The sequence below is a fragment of the Mastigoproctus giganteus genome, chromosome 6, assembly GCF_048544385.1.
Source record: "Mastigoproctus giganteus isolate SK-2022 chromosome 6, ASM4854438v1, whole genome shotgun sequence".
NCBI classification, from domain to species: domain Eukaryota; kingdom Metazoa; phylum Arthropoda; class Arachnida; order Uropygi; family Thelyphonidae; genus Mastigoproctus; species Mastigoproctus giganteus.
In genome coordinates, this window is record NC_143580.1 from 59,793,385 (window position 1) to 59,811,544 (window position 18,160).

Here is an 18,160-nt window from a genome sequence, read left to right on the forward strand (position 1 = left end):
GACAGATGTAGAATAGATGTGCGGAAATTTGCCTTTAGCCAGCGGGTGGTTAATTGCTGGAACAAACTTCCATCTGTCGTTGTGGAAGTTGATAGGTTAAATAAATTTAAGGAGGAACTGGACAGGCAATTGGAGGGTATGGTGTGATTTTTTTTTTTTTTTTTTTTTTTTGGCTGATGCTGCATAAGCTCCTACACTTGCTTTCTTGCATCATGTGCCACTACTACTACTACTACTACTGTTGCAGCAGCATAGCGTCAGTAGTGTCCTTAACGACCCTGCCAACCTTTGTATCATCTGCAAACTTGGACATTAAACTTGATATCCCATCATCAATATCATTCATAAACACCGAAAACAACAACGGACCCAACACCGAACCTTGAGGAACTCCACTAATAACATTAGTCCACGTTGAGCAGTGTACATTGATTACCACTCTCTGTCTTCTGCCACTCAACCATCCCCTTATCCATAGCAGCAATTTGCCTCCAATGCCACACTGCTCCAATTTGTGCAGCAGTCTTCCATGTGCAACAGTATCGAAAGCCTTTCTAAGATCCAAATATATAATATCAAAGTTATTCCCTGCATCCAGTTCTTTTGTGACTACATCATAGTATCCAATCAAATTGGTCAGGCAAGACCTGCCCTTAACAAAACCATGCTGCGTCTGAGCTATAACAGAATTCTTGTCTAGATGATCCTGCAGTGCTTCTTTAACCAGTGCCTCCATTAATTTACCTGGAACAGAAGTTAAACTAACAGGTCTATAATTACTTGTGTCAGCCTTTGATCCTCCTTTGTGAATTGGGGTTACATTTGCACATCTCCAGTCTATGGGTACCTCCCCTGAGTCCAAAGAAGCTCTCATAATTATGGCTAGGGGTTTGCATACTTCCTTTGCTGCCTCCTTTAATATAACTGGATAGATCCCATCCACCCCAGGTGCCTTTTTTATGTTTATCCTCAACAATCTCTCCTCCACTTTCCTCTCAGTTATTACAAAATCATCCAGCTCATTGCCAATGTTTACTTTACCTACATCATTCTCCTTCCCTCATGCGTGAATGTAGATGCAAAATACTCGTTTAGATTGTTAGCCACCTGAGCAGGATCCTCAACTGTTGAACCATCAATATCCAGTGGACCAATCTGATTCATCCCTTTCCTTCTCAAGTTCAAGTATGTAAAGAACTCTTTTCTGTTTTTCTTTGCATCCTTTGCCAAGGATTTTTCGTAGTCTGCCTTTGCCTGCCTAATCTCCTTTGTGACTTGGTTACAGACCAACTTATATCTATCATAGGCTTCCATGTCACCCATTAATTTGTATGTATCCCATGCATTTTTCTTCTCTGCCACATGTCTCATTAGTTCATCTGACAACCATTTAGGCCTAAACCTTGAACAATATTTCTTAGTTGGTATGTAAAGCCTGGTAGCCTCCAAGATTAGTTCCTTGAATGCTTCCCATTTTGAGTTTGCTGTTGGTAACATCATCAGTTGGTCCCACTGTACAGAATTTAAATACTGTCTCAGACCATCATAGTCTCCTTTACGAAAACAAAAACCCTTCCCTTTACCTCTGATGGTAGTTACCTCTTTGAGTAAATCCCACTTCAACACACTGTGATCACTGCCACCTAGTGGTTCATTTATCTGCAGGTTCTTAATGCATGAAGAATCACTACTGATAATCAGATCAAGAGTATTGCTCCCTCTTGTTGCCTCACGAACATGCTGATGTAGAAAACAATCATCCAATAAATCCACAAAAGCCTTGCTAGTGTGCGAGTGACCAACCCACAAATTCCAGTCAATATCTGGGAAATTAAAATCCCCCATTATAAGACTCTCTGATTTACTGGCCCACTCTATTTCCCTGTACAATATCTTATTATACTCATCAGAGTCATTAGGCCTATAGCACACTCCTACTCCCAATTTTGATTTCCCTATGCTTATGTCACACCAAACTGACTCGACACTGCCCTGTCCATCGATGTCAACTGGCTTCACTTCCTTGGACTTTGTGTTTCTTAATTAATAGCATAACCCCTCCTCCCCTCCTGTCCTGTCTATCCTTTCTATACACATTGTATTCCCCAAATTCCAGTTCTGCATTACTTATATCTGTGTGACACCACGTCTCTGATATCCCAACAATATCTGCCTTTGATGTTTTGAGCAATACCTCAAATTCATCAAATTTATTTACCAAACTCCTAGCATTGGTGTACACGCAGGTATACATGCACCTGTTTCTATTCTTAGCTACCCTAACACAACCCATGTGTTTACTTGTACCGCAATGACTACCAGCAGTCTCTGAAATATCCTGCATCTTGTTTTTCAGACTTCTGCTCATTTCAATAGAAGCAGTGCAAGAATCACTTCCACCTCTGCCAGTGGCTACTGTTAATCTATTAGTCCTTGTATCCCCCCCAACTAGCAGTTTTCTGACCCACCTAACACTGCCTCGACAGCATCAGCAAAAATTCTTGCACCCTTTCTATTTAAGTGTATCCCATCCCTGTAGAAGCAATCTCTCCTGTTAACAAGTACAGTCCAGGCTGAAAAAAATTCTACCCCTTGAGCCTTGCACAATCCCTCCAGGGCCGAATTGATCGACAAGGCTCTCATCATATATTGTTGTTTTCTGTATTTATCAATGATATTGATGAAGGTATATCAGGGTTAATGTCTAAGTTTGCAGACAATATGGAGGTTGACAGTGTTGTTAATGACAGTAAAGATAGTATGCTACTGCAACATGATCCGGAAAAGTTGAGCAGATAAGCTGAGAGGTGGCAGCTGGGGTTTAAAATTGGCAAATGTAAAGTACTGCATGTGGGTAGCAGTAACTCCAGAATAACATATCAAGTGGGTGGTACTACACTCAGGGTAGTGGAGAATGAATAGGACCTGGGGGTAATTGTGCAGTCAGATATGAAGTTTTCTGAGCAGCAGTGCAAAAAGCTGCAAGAGTAGCTCATGGTGTACAGGAATTTTGCTAGCAGGCATAAAGAGGTGATAATCCCCTTGTATAAGGTAATGGTGAGGCCACACCTTGAGTACCATATACAGTTCTGGAGGCCTCATTTTAGGAAAGATTTAGAGCTGCTGGACAAGTAAGAGAAGGGCAATGAGATTAGTTAGTGGAACAAAGGGTTGCTGTTACACCAAGAAAGGCTTAAGCTCTGCAAATTCCAGCTTCTGGAGACTAGGCATCTGCGAGGTGATCTAATTGAGGTGTATAAGGTGAATCCCATTAGTGATCTAATTGAGATCACTAATGGGATTCACCATTAGCAAGCTCAATGCTAATGGGATTCTTCCTTTTGCTCAAATTAATCATCTGAGGGGACTCTAATGCATTAAGGGCTTAAGCCTCCAGCTGCGAAAGAGATTAGACTGTGTATTTTAGTGCAATTGCATCATTTATACACAGCTAATTATAGATTAGCAAATTTGCAATAGCGGCATCGTTTAAGTTACATCTCATATTGTGAATACCTTCACAACGAGTTGCCATGACATTGCTAATCTATAATTAGCCATGTATAAATGATGCAATTGCACTAGAATACACATAGTCTAATCTCTTTTGCAGCTTGAGGCTTAAGCCCTTAGTGCATTAGTCTTAACTTATATCATACACCATCAGGCATCTCTCATATTGTGGAAATATACTTCACAACTGTTTTGTCATCATTACATCACTTGGGTACCTATCCACCCACCAAAGAAGGGCCAAGTAGCCCTGAAACGGTGCCGTCTGGGTGGTGATATCCACTGAGAATAAGTAACAACAGTCTTCTCCTCGGGTGAAGCGTTACTTATTCGAGGTAGTGCAATGTTATGGCAACTCATCATTATTCACAATGAGATGTAACTTAAACGATGCCGCTGTTGCAAATTTGCTAATCTATAATTAGCTGTGTATAAATGATGCAATTGCACTAAAATACACATAGTCCATCTGAGGGGGGAACATAAATACACATTGAGGAAAGGCCATTGTAGAATAGATGTGCGGAAATTTCCCTTTAGCCAGCAGGTGGTTGATAGTTGGAACAACCTTACGTAGTGGAGGTCAGCAACTTAAATAAGTTCAAGGCAGAACTAGACAAACATTTGGAGTGAATGGATCAGTGAAATGGGAATTGTTGTTTTTTGTTTTGTTTTTTTTTTTTTTTTTTTTTTTGGCTGATGCTATATAAGCTTGCCTTCTTGCATCATATGCCTCTACTAATGCTATATAGTTATTTTTAAGACAAACTGAAATTTGCGCATTAGGCATTATTGTGAAGGATCTCACGGTATGCAATATAATAATGATGCCTAATGTTTAATACTAACTTCAGTTTGTATTAAAATTTCAACTATGTTGTAATGATGAAATTGTGCTAACTATGTAATAGTTTGAGGCTTTCTGTCCTAAAATTTTATTAGCCGAACAAGTACACCTTTTGGCATCTCTCATATTGCATAAATCAGTCACAATTGGGTCATCAGCTGTTATACCTCTCTGTTACCTTCTCCCCACTACCACCACTAGTCAGGGACCAAATAGCTTTGAAAAGTGGCATCTGGGTGGTGTTACTTAACTGAGAATAAATAACAGTAGAGGAAGCCAACTCATAAAGATTTCCCAATAGAAGATGTTATAATAATGATGCCTAATGTACAAACTTCAATTTGTCTTAAAGCAACTGTATGGTAATTAATGAAGTAAATAGTAAATTTTTTTGTTTATTTTTTAGCAACTAGTCCAAGTGTTTCATCACCATTCAGTTCATCACATTCTTCAGGCTCTGGTCCAGGTAACATGTTATTATTACTTTTACAATATATACTTAATTTTTGTATGCATATAATGAAGGACATAAACCTGAAGAGTTTTAGGTTTATGTCCTGTTATTATTAACAGGTACACCGCTGTTATTACAGCTGTGTATATGCTAATTCCCCAAGCTGAGTTGGGCAGCTATTCCACCTCTTTGAACTAGCAAATACCTTTCTTCAAGAAATTGTCCTGCTTTTTCAGGAAACCACTTCCTTCACAGATCTGATGTGAAACATTTTCCATTAAGCACCTTATAAACAGAACAGACGTGAAATACTTATTGAACAAACTGGACTGATTGAAGGATGATCAAAATCTCCTAGCTGAAATGTTGAATCGCAAAATTTGGTCTTTTATAAAACAGTTTCACTCTGTTTTTTTCCCCTCCATTTTAATTTTCCTAAATTTTTAGGAATCTCTCTCTCTCTCTCTCTCTCTCTCTCTCTCTCTCTCTCTCTCTCTCTCTCTCTCTCTCTCTCTCTCTCAACTCAGGCTTGATATCACTGGTTTAGTTTACATCATCATAAGTTCTTTATATAAGCATTGATTCTTGGAAGGGGAAATCGAATGGCAAGTACTTAGGAATTACTTAATTACTTTTAGAGTTAGTTATCTTGCTTTGATTGACTATATATTTCTGTTTTTTAAATGGAAACTAATAAAAACAGTTTTTCATTTTATCAGGTGCATTTGGCTTGCAGCCATATAATTTTATGGTGTAACTCTCTGAACAGACATTGAGTTTATTACAGATGTGAGAGTTAAAAGGCATATTGTAGGTGCTCACACTATTTTCTGTGACTTTCTTCAGTAAGATCCCATTTGTCAGAGAATAGACAAATTTTTAAAGGCCTCAGTCTGGGCTGTGCAATTAGCCATTATCAGGTGGAGGGAGTGCAGTTCTCCCTGTGAGCTATTCCAAGTTTTAAACCTGTAAGACATGTAGATCAGCCCCTGAACACATTGCTTACAGGTGCCTCCGTAGCCTTTGAAGGAATATATATATTCCTTCAAAGTTAACAAAGTTAATATCTAAACTTTGTCTCACTTGCATGTGTTGTGTTAGTTCCAATTTATGCATGCCATGTGCTTTGTTATTGATTGACGCTTATCTTTTTTACTGTTTTAAATTTTACTACCAAAAAAAAAAAAAAAATGTCAGTGAACAGAAAGAGAATGAATTTGAGTGTAAAAGATAAGTTACGAATTATAGAAATGTACGATGAATTAAACTTAGGCAATATGTCTCAAAGTGAAGCGGTAGTAAAATTAGGAGTGCCTCAGTCATCTTTATGAAAATTGTTAAAATCACATCACACATTAAACACTAATGTAATTAGTGAAACCAGAAAAAGGAAGCGTGAAGGGAAATGCCAAACAATAGATGAAGCTTTGTTTGTTTGGTTCAAACAGGCCAGCTCATTTAATGCAGCAATCAATCTTAGCATTCGTCTTCAAAAAGCTAATGATTTTGCTGAAAAACTACATGAAGAGTTTAAGGCAACGGACGGATGACTGACAAGATGGAAGGAGAGGCATAATATTGTTTACAAAAAACTTCACAGAGAAAAACAGGATTCCAATAGTTCTGCAGCTGACACCTGGTTGAAAACCTCTTGGCAAACTGTGTTAAGCACTTATAATCCTGAAGACATTTTTAATACAGATGAAACAGGGATGTACTACAGGGCTACCCAAGACCATTGCATGATTTTTAAAAATTCCTCTGCATCTGCAGGAAAGAAAATCAAGGACAGGATTACAGTTCTTTTAACATGCAGCATGACGGGAACAATCAAGATGAAGCTGTTAGTTATCGGCAAGATTAAATCGCCTAGATTCTTTAAAGGAGTAAAACAGCTGCCTGTTGAATATGCCAATAATACCAATGCTTGGATGACAGCTTCTTTATTTGGAGATCATCTTCATAAATGGGATTTGGAATTGCATAAGAAAAACAAAAAAAATTGCATTGGTTTTGGACAGCTGCCCAGCTCATCCAAAGTTGACTTTTTCAAAAACATTGAATTGGTTTTTCTACCTTCAAATACCACATCACTGATTCAACCTCTCAACCAGGGAATAATAAAAACCTTTAAGACCTTTTATAAATCGGATATGAGGCGACAAATCATCCAGTCTATAGATGAAGGTTTGGGAATATCATCCGATATCGCAAAGCAGATAACTGTTCTATCAGATCTCAATTAACAAAATAGAGCTGTGGATGTCTCGAAATGGCTACCACTTATCAGCACAAAAATCAAACTATTCATTTCTGTAAAAAGCATAAGATCCACCCTGACTCTGAATTACAACTTAAAAATTTTACAATACCTCTTTCCAATAGTATCAGATTTCTTTGTCTAATCCTGGACAATAAATTAAACTTCATACAGCACATCACATATTTGAGAACCATTTGCTTAAAAAATTAAATATCCTCAGAGTACTATCTTCATCAAAATTAAATATCCTCAGAGTACTATCTTTATCAAAATTAAATATCCTCAGAGTACTATCATCATTACAATGTGTATTATGCACTGCATAATACACATTGTAATACACTGTACATAAACATTTTTATCCAAACAGGCTTCTCATTGTCTGTGTTGATTGAAGGTATGCATGGTAGTAGAAGCTTGTTGGAAATGCCTTTGAAATATAACTTTTCTTTATTTGTTAGAACAAAAAAGTTCTGTATTTCTTAGTTAATGAAAAAATGGTTGCAATATAAAGCACACTGTTATACCTTTCATTTCTCTGTAATGAACATGGACCTAATAATCTAATTCTAAGACAAAGAAAAAAAAAAAGATAATTCTGAGTTGATTTCTTTGAAGGAACCATTTGTAGTAAATGACTCTGGCCGTGGGATCTTTGGCTGTAAAATCTGCGCTACTGCTGGTTTGTATTAGCATTAGCATTAGTAGAGGCATTTGGTGCAAGAAAGCAAGCTTATGCAGCATCAGCCAAAAAAAAAAACCCACTTCCACTTCACCCCTCTGTTTGTTCGAAATACCTGTCCAGCTGAGCCTTAAACTTATTTAGGCTCTCAACCTCCACCACAAGGGATGGAAGTCTGTTCCACCAACCAACCACCCGCTGGCTAAAGGCAAATTTCCTCACGTCTATCCTACATCTGTCTTTCCTCAATTTGAATTTATGCCCTCTCAGGTGTTTTTTCTGAGCTAGAGGAAGAATCCCATCAGCATTGAACATGCTTAAACCATTCAAGGCTTTATACACCTCTATCAGATCACCTCGCTGGTGCCTAGTCTCCAGACACTGTAATTTGCAAAACTTAAGCCTTTCTTCGTAAGAGCACCCCTTTGTTCCATTCACTAATCTTGTTGCCCATCTCTGTACTCGTTCCAGCAGCTCTACATCCTTCTTGAAATGAGGCCTCCAGACCTGTATACAGTACTCTAGGTGTTGCCTGACCATTGCCTTATACAATGGAATAATCACCTCCTTATCCCTTCTGGAAAAATTCCTGTATATCATTGACAATACTCCATGATCTACTCTTGCAGCCCGTCTGCACTGCTCAGAGAACTTCATATCTGCCTGCACAACCACCCCCAAGTCCCTTTCATTCTCTACCACTGTCAGTGTAGTACCACAGAGTTGATACGTTGCTCTGGGGTTGCTGTTTCCCATGTGTAGTACTTTACATTTGTCAATGTTAAACTTCATTTGCCACCTCTCAGCCCATCTGCTCAACCTTTCCAGATCCTGTTGCAGCAGCATAGTGTCAGTAGTGTCCTTGACAACCCTGCCAACCTTTGTATCATCTGCAAACTTGGACATTAAGCTTGATATACCATCATCAATATCATTTATAAATACAGAAAACAATAATGGACCCAACACTGAGCCCTGAGGGACTCCACTAATAACATTAGTCCACGATGAGAAGTGTCCATTGAAAATTGTGGCCCTACAATCAATGTCCATTGATTGTAGGGCCACAATTTTAACAGTTTTGTTGCCATTCCAACAGTACTTTTCAAAACTTTGTGCAGAGGATGCTACTCACCAGTCCCACTTTGTTTTACTGTCCAGTTATACACTTTTGGTTCAGTTTACTTACTAAGTCATGGATGGAATGTTTATACCATGAAAGTTCCTCAATTCCTCCAGACACTTCTTAGCAGAATTATACTGCGTGTAATAGTTAAACCTGAACACTCGGTGCTCTGGTGTGATGTTATCTGTACCTCCCATGGAGATAAGCCTGTGTAAAACTGATCAGACACGGCTGTAGTAGTGAGGGATCATGTGTTGATCTCTTCACATCTCTTTCTCTCTTCAGCTTTGTATTGCTGGAGTTGACTACATTGAACTCAAGAAGCCGCTGTGCAAAAATACTGACATTCAGTATACATTGTTCTTTCAGATTTGGGAGAGAGAGGGTTAAAAAAACACCTCCCTGTAGTTTGACAAAAGTATAAACAAACATACTCTAATACTGTAGTGGTTGTCTAGCAGTAAAGAACCAACCTAAGCACAGGGCATAGAAAGCAAATTTTTGTAAGTCTTATTTTTAAATAAGCACAATTTACTTATTTAAGAATAAAATTATTAAAAAAGTTTACAATTCTTAAAAGTAAAATTTCATTGAACACAGACTCTATGCTTTATAAATGATTGTTCTACTTAAATACAAAAAAGTGATTATTTATCCTTCACTTATACCTTTCTGTCGTTATTATTAAGAAATTTTATTGTGTTTGATTTTATTACAGATATTAGTGAAACTGAAGGAGAAGTAGATGATTTGGAACTGTCTGGTAAGTAATAACCAACATATTTTCAAAATTTTATATATACAAATCTTAAACAAAAAACAATGCTTGGAAGAATTAATTTTTGAATCAAAACATTCACTAATTGTAACCTTTGATTAATTTCAGGATTTTGGAAATTGGATATCATATTATTCTATATATACCTCTTATTTAAAACATTTTTTAAAAACCTTGGGCCAAATTGTACATGGCTTAAACAAAACAAAGATGAGCTTTCACTGATGTTACTAAAGCGAGACAAACTTGGGTTTCCTTACTGAAATTTAGATTTTAAAAAAATCTATTATGAATTCACACTGTAGATTTATTCCAAAAAAATTGCCAAAATAAATAATTTTAAACTTGCAACTAATTTAATTGTTCTATGTGTCAATGAGAAACTATACAGGGTGTCTCAAAAGTATTGGTACAAACGTTTAGGGGAGGTAGGTAACATCTAAAGGAATGTGAATAGCATAGGAACCCATAACCGGAAATGTCACGGGAAAGTAGTAGCAGAGGCACAAGAAGCAGAAATGACACAAGACAGTAATTAGTGGCAAACATTTATTTGACATAATATTAACAATGGAGTACGAGATGAATGCATTTCATGATGTTACAACAGATGCTGGAAGGTTCCACCGTGAGCTGCGATGCATGCGTGACACCGACGCAGCATGGATTGGCGGACACAGTCGAACACGCCTGGAGTTTCTTTGACAGTAGCAGCAGCGCAGACGAGTCTCACCACGAGATCCATTTCCGTCTCCACAGGCAATTCATAAATGATAGATTTGAGGGCCCCCCCACAGAAAGAAATCAAGACTCGACAAATCAGGTGAGCATGGGGCCAGGCAACGGGTCCACCACGGCCAATCCATCGACGCCCAAAACGCCTGTTCATAATGGGCAGGTGCCCCATCATGTTGAAACCAAATGTTGCGTTTCACATTTGCTGGAACATCGTCAAGTAACCCTGGTAGAACTTGTTTAAGAAAGATCCGATATTTAGCGGAGTTCATGCGGGATGGTAACAGGTATGGGCCAACTAAGCAGTCACCAACCATACCTGACAACACATTTATGGCAAAGCGATTTTGTGCCGCATGGGGGCACACAACGTTTGGGTTGTCGTGAGCCCACATATGAGCATTGTGCTAATTGAATAAGCCTCATCCGTGAACAAAACATAGGCTGGAAAATTCAAGTCTTGAACACTTTCTTGGAGAAACCACTGCGCAAAAGCCACACGTGCAGGATGATCTTGGGGGAGCAGTAACCCAACCCTTTGGAGATGAAAGGGGTGTAAGGAATCATCGTGCCAGACATGCTGTACACTGCAACGAGACACTCCTAAGGCAGAGGCAACGGCACGTGTGCTAATAGTAGGATTATTCTGGACAGCATTCAACACACTTCCTTCCATGGTGGAAGTTCGCGTCGAACCTGGTCTGCCCGCACTACTCCTGTTACCTCTAAATGACCCATAATCGCACAAATTTTGATGCACACGCACAAACAAACGGTGATCCGGTACATCTGTCTGGGAAGCATTCGCCATATATGGCAATTGTTGTAAAAAGGACTGTGATAATTAATGTGGTTATAATGACAGAAAGTTGTCTTTTTTGTCTTAATCATTGCCATTTTAATGGTTATTGTGAGACAACTGTTAGCAATGCTGGTGACATCCACATGATGCTATATAAAACTCTTTGAGCAGCTCTTTCAAATCACATAAACATTATTCATATATCAGCTCTAGTAATTGCACTTAATCATTTGTAATGTGGTCAATAATTTATAGACATCCTGTATCTCTTAATTGGCATAAAAAGCCTAGTAGCTGCTATGATTACATCTCTGAATGATGCCCATGTAGAATTTGCTGTTGGTAACTTCATCAGTTGGTCCCACTGCATACATTTTAAAAACTCTCTAAGACAACTGTAGGCACTTTTACAAAAGCCCTTGCCCTTGACAGTAGTTACAGCTTTAATTAAATCCACATCAATACACTGTAATCACCACCCCTATGGTCTTTTACTGCAGTTTCTTAATGCATGAGCAGATGAGCAGAAAACCCACTACACTATTATTATGGGGGACTTCAATGCTAAGGTTGGAAAAAGTCAAAACAGCGCAGAAAGAGGAACTATAGGAAATTTTGGAATTGGTGAAAGAAATAAAAGAGGTGAAAGACGTGGAATTTGCAGAATCTCAAGGAATGTCAGTAATGAACACTTTTTTCAAGAAAAGGGTGAACAGAAAGTGGACATGGAAGAGTCCAAATGGATTAACAACTAATGAAATCGACTTCATCCTCACTAACAGAAGATATATTGTGAATGATGTTACCGTCCTGAATAAGGTAAATGTTGGAAGTGATCACAGAATGGTAAGATGTACACTTGATATAGATGTAGGAAAGGAAAGGAAAAAACTGACTCGAGTAAATAATACAAAGGTCTTTGAAATAACAGAGGAGGAGAAAAAGCAGTATGTACTGGAACTTAAGAACAAGTTTGAGCTTCTGCAGACTGCTCAGGACCAAGATATCGACGAGGAATATTACAACTTTCTGAAAGTGATAAAGCCCAAGAAACCTATAGGGAAACAGAAATCCAAAGAAGAAAAAATTAGTCAAGAAACACTTGTCATGATGAACCAAAGACGACAAATGAAGAGCAAGAAAAACACTAACAGGGAGAAAATTGAGTATACTGAGTTATGCAAAGCCATTAGAAAGAGACTCAGAGAGGACATAAGAAGATTTAACACAAGAAAAGTAGAACAAGCATTAAGGGAAAACAAAAGATTTAAATCAGCAGCCATGAGCAGGAACACAAAGATAAATGATACTAAAACTGAAGAATAGCGACGGTGTACTTATAAACAGCAGAGAAGGCATAATTCAAATAGCAGAAGACTATATAAAGAATTATACAAGGAGCGAGGGAATGATACCAGCAGTGGGGAAGATGGATTGCAAAGTAGCAACACATACGACATACCCGATATTCTTCCTGATGAGGTAGAACATGCATTGAAGAAAATGAAGAATCGGAAAGCCCCGGGTGAAGATGAAGTTACTGTAGAGTTGTTAAAATTGGGAGGAAGAGACATAACACAAAAACTGGCAAGGCTCTTCACAAAGTGCATTAGAAAAGGTGTGATGCCTATGCAGTGGAATAATGCAATCATAGTTTTGCTGCATAAGAAAGGAGATAAATCAGAAATTGGAAATTATAGACCAATTAGCTTGTTATCCCATATCTACAAGTTGTTCACAAGGGTCATTACTAACAGATTAGAAAGAATACTTGATGAGAATCAACCGAAAGAGCAAGCTGGCTTTAGGACAGGATTCTCAACTATGGATCACCTTCACGTAATATCACAGCTAATGGAGAAAGCAAATGAATATAAAACACCATTATGCCTGGCATTCGTTGATTATGAAAAGGCATTTGACTCCATACAGCATAAGGCAATGTTTCGGGCACTGGAAAGACAAGGCATAGATACTCCATATATTATGATTTTGAAGAAAATATATGAGAGTGCTACATCCTTTATTAGACTAGACAAAGACAGTAGCAAATTTAAAATCGAGAAAGGAGTTCGACAAGGAGACACAATATCTCTGAAGCTGTTTACTGCTGCCCTTGAGGAAGCTTTCAGAAGATTAGACTAGTCGCAGAAAGGAGTCAATGTGAACGGAGAGTACCTAAACCATTTACGATTTGCAGATGACATTGTGGTCATAAGCCACGATCCCAAAGAATTAGAGGAAAATCTTAATCAGTTATGCACAGTTAGTAAGGATTTTGGACTAAAGATGAATATGGCTAAAACAAAAGTAATGATGAATAAGTATGCCACGAAAAGGGAAATAATGATTGAAGGAGCAGTAACTGAAAAGGTGGAGTCATATACTTATCTGGGACAAGTTATTAGCTGTAATAATGATAAATGGCTGGAAGTCAAGAGAAGAATAAATTTTGGATGGATAGCATTCAGGAAATATAGTCACATACTGAAGATCAATATCTCAGTTTATCTGAAATGTAAAATAATGAATCAATGTATACTCCCCACCATGACTTATGGAAGTGAAACTTGAGCACTCACCAAAAGAATGGAAGAGAAGCTGAGAACTACACAGCGAAGAATGGAACAAATTATATTGGGAATCAGACTGTTAGATAAGAAGAGAAACACGTGGATTAGGCAGCAAACTCAAGTAAAGGACATTCTTATCAAAACTAAAGAACTAAAATGGTCTTGGGCAGGACACATAGCTCGAAGACATGATGACAGATGGACTAAGAAAATAACAGAATGGTACCCAAGAGGAGCTAGAAGAAAACCTGGAAGACAAAGGCGGAGATGGATAGATGAAATTCATGAGTTTTTGGGTAGTAAATGGATGGCCAGTGCTCAAAACAGAAGGAACTGGAAAGTTGCTGGAGAGGCCTTCATCCTGCAGTGGACTGAAAATGGCTGATGATGATGATGAATGCATGACGGGTCACTGCTGATAATCAGATGAGATCATTGCTTTCTCTCGTTTACTTCTCTAACATGCTGGAGTAGAAAACAGTCATCCAGTAAATCTACAAACTTCTTGTTACTATGTGAACGACCAACCCACTTCCAGTCAGTATCCGAAAGTTAAAATCCCCCATTTTAAGATATTCTGATTTCCTGATCCACTCTTAAATGTCTGTTCAGTTGCTTGTATTTGATGAAACCCACCTTAACCACCAGCTTGACATATAGAAGTTATGTAAGTAAATGGAGTTGCAGTGAAATTAAAAGGGATCATTAACTAAAGCATGGGAATCCCAGTGTAAAAGTGCACCCTTCACCATTGTTTCTTGAACGGTAATTCCATTACCATTGAAAAAACGGGCGCCTCCGTAGCCAGGTGGGCAGGAGCAGCAGTGCGTAGCACATGCTTCTTGATTAGACCGGGGTTCGAGCCCGCGAGCCACCAAAATACGGAGGATGCGGAAAGGTCAGGGAATGACCACCGCATATCCCCGGAGCAATATGGCCTTAGTTGCGAATGCTCCTAAAAACCAAATAACAACAACAACCATTGAAAAAACAGAGTCAAACAGCTGATGTAAATGAACATCATCAGTTGGGTTAAAGTCAGAAAAATAAGTTGCTTATTTGAAGAGAATGTTTTTGGTTCCATGATACTTTGATATGCTAATTTGCACATGAATCTAAAAACTTTGTGGTTTAGCTGCCATACTTGTGAGAAATCAACAGAGGTAAACATATGTTAAAAATATAGAAGGTTGAATTTTGTTGAAACCATTCACTAGCTAAATTTTCTTATGGTAATTATAATTTGTAACTTGACTTCTAACTGTAATCAATTCTGAATTTCTTGAGGGTGATGGGAAACACTGTACATTTTGGCTTTACTCTTAAAGTTTAAATGTTGCTGATAGCTTTTACAATGGGGATTCTTTTTTTTTTTTTTTTTTTTTACCCACTTCTGTTCAGCATCAGTTTTTCTCAAATTTTTTCACAAAAAAATGTAAAACAATGACTGCCATTAAATTGGGAATTTTTAAAAATATTCCCTGAATTTGTGTATGAAATTTCATTATTAATCATCAGGTGATCAAGTGTACTAGTCTCTTGCATAAAATATGTGGAACAGTTAAAAAAATATATATTAGATATATTGTAACATTAAACTATTTTCTCTGTAGTTACAGATCTTGCAAATTTAAATTTGATATAACAGTGTGCTTCAATAAGTACAGTAATATGAGTATTTAATAAGATATGTGCCAAAGATTTTTCCATGTATTATAAAATCTGGCAAAGGTAACATGACACATTTGTTTTGTGTACTGTATGTTGATTTTTTTCAGTTTCAAGTATTGGATTATATGGCAATTTGGACATTAGGGTTACCAGATATTTGCAAACAAATATGAATAATGTGCAGTGCATAGGAAAGAATATGAACATAGATGTAGTTTCAAATTGAAGGTGATAGTGCCAAATGCTTATTCATATTGTTTATCATAGAATGTACTCTACTCTTCTTCTGAGCTATTGCTGGTCATGCAGACACATTGCTCAGAAATATTTTTAATGATAAGTGAAATAGAAAATTTTAATTTATGTCCACTATTGTATATGTGCAATAAGAAAAAATAGCATGCATTGTTAATGGAATTGTACTGAGAGAAGAGAGGCTTAGAAAAATGTGTAATTTTCAAGTAACAAAAAAATTATCAAATCATAAAGTTTTTTTTCTCAGCACCCAATATTGTACTTAATACAGTATTCTATATTGGGCATAATGTTTTTGACCAACCTGAAATTAGTATTAGCAGTGGCAAAATAATGCAAGGAAGCAAGCTTGTGCAGCATCAAAAAAAAAAAAAAAAAAAAAACCCTAGCCATTTCATTTATCCATCCTTTCTAATTATTCAAACTACCCACTTTGACAACACCAGATGGAACTTTGTCTGAACCATCAATTACTTTCTGGCTGAGTGCATACTTTTGCTCTTCTAGCCTGCAACTATTCTTTTTCAATTTCAATTTATGTCCTCTTTTGTGTATCACCATAGATGTGCTATGAAATAGTAACCTGCAGGAATCTCCAAATAAAATGGATAAAGATTACAGAGAATCTGGCATGAAAATTAGTTACCCCAAAACAAAAGTTATGAAAGTTCAAGTGACAAGGAGAATTTTGATTGTGGACTAAATAACCAAAAACTGAAAAAAATATTTTGCATATCTAGGAACAATCTTTAATGAAGCTGGAAGATTAGACAAGGAAATAAATGATAGTTTCACTCCAAATGAAATTAACTCCAGTTAATTTCATTTGGAGTGAAAGAGAAATTAGACAGAAGACAAAATTAGCTCTTTATAGTTTTCATGCCTCTTTTAAAGATTTTTCCAACTGCTTTCTAAGAAATATTGGAATTAATTAAAAAATTAGAATCTTCATTTTGTCAATTCTCTGCCTACTGAAGGGACGGTAACAGCATTGAAATGACTGAGTATTGACCATCACATTATAAATAAATGACAATAATACCATATTCTGTTTTTTGTAGTATTCAGGCATAAACATTTAGGTGGAGTATATTACTTTCTGCATATATAAAAATTCCTTTTAACTGCATTTAAATTTTAGCAAATAAGAGTTATGCTAATTAATTCTTTTAAGGTGTTGATATTATTTTCTAATTTCTTTAGAAGCCAGTGAATCAAAATTAAATTCTCTAAAAGCAAGTGGATTGTCATTATCAATGGCATCTCTGTATTCAGGTATAGATACTTTTTTGCATTATATATGTTGATACTGTGTACATTTAAGTTCATATTATTCATGGAGATAATAACTTTGCCATTTTTGGGTAGAAGCAGAGCTACAGAAAGTTCCAGTTGCCATCATTCCAGTTGCTGAAAGATTTCCTAAAAGGTATTTAATAGAATTTATTTTACTATTAAGTAATAATTGATTGTTTAAATTATTGAGTTAAACATTACATGGAGGGAATATTGACAAATAAAAAGAATAAAGTAGTTTATTCCATTTGTTTCAATAAACAAAGTTTAAAATTTGTTTATTTAGACATACTAAATAGGGACAGAACAAAATCCTGAACTAGCACATTGAAAACAAAATTGAATTGATAATAGGTGTATTTCTGAATCTACATTGGGATTCTGTCTTCAAGCCAAGGATGCGGAATACTTTTGTAATGCAGAAGAAAGGCAAAAAATTGTATTCTATAAATACATCATCACACTACATGAATTGTCAGTTACTTTGGTTTATTGAATTCTAAATAAGGGAAGCTTATTAACACCTAGTACATTTAACTCTCCAAACTGTTGTGTAATAGGGTATGTTTATAAAAATCAATTTTAGATATCATCATCAGACTGATGAATGCAGTTGGTCATGCCAAAGTTGAACTTAGACTAGAAAGAATGTATATTTTTACAAAATATCTCCAAGTAGTTGGCTATGCTATCCAGAGAAACTCTGCCTAAAGTTGCAAAACAGTCACCCAGGAGCATACAAAAGCATTTTCACTTGCAAAAAAGCAAGCATATTGCATTAGTAAAGGCATATGTTGCAAGAAAGCAAGCTTATGCAGCATCAGCCAAAAAAAAAAAACTTCCACTTCACCCCTCCATTCGTTCGAAATACTTGTCCAGCTGAGCCTTAAATTTATTTAGGCTATCAACTTCCACAACAAAGGATGGAAGTCTGTTCCACCAACTAACTACCTGCTGGCTAAAGGCAAATTTCCACACATCTATCATACATCTGTCTTTCCTCAATTTGAATTTATGCCCTCTCAGGTGATTATTCTGAGCAAGAGGCAGAATCCCATCAGCATTGAGCATGCTCAAACTATTTAAGGCTTTATACACCTCTGTCAGATCACCTCGCTGGTGCCTAGTCTCCAGACACTGTAATTTGCAAAACTTAAGCCTTTCT

The 18,160-nt window shown here is 37.0% G+C and overlaps 1 protein-coding gene across 1 annotated transcript in view; it reads left to right on the forward strand.

Annotated features, from left to right (window-relative positions):
• The window catches only part of Rubicon (run domain Beclin-1-interacting and cysteine-rich domain-containing protein rubicon), a 289,246-nt gene that overhangs the window by 118,936 nt on the left and 152,150 nt on the right, over window positions 1–18,160 (forward strand). Inside the window, exons 9-12 of the mRNA XM_090376184.1 lie at window positions 4,767–4,826; window positions 9,604–9,648; window positions 16,903–16,974; window positions 17,068–17,128. Of these exons, the coding sequence (XP_090232310.1) occupies window positions 4,767–4,826; window positions 9,604–9,648; window positions 16,903–16,974; window positions 17,068–17,128 (238 nt within the window). The remainder of the gene's footprint in view (window positions 1–4,766; window positions 4,827–9,603; window positions 9,649–16,902; window positions 16,975–17,067; window positions 17,129–18,160) is intronic.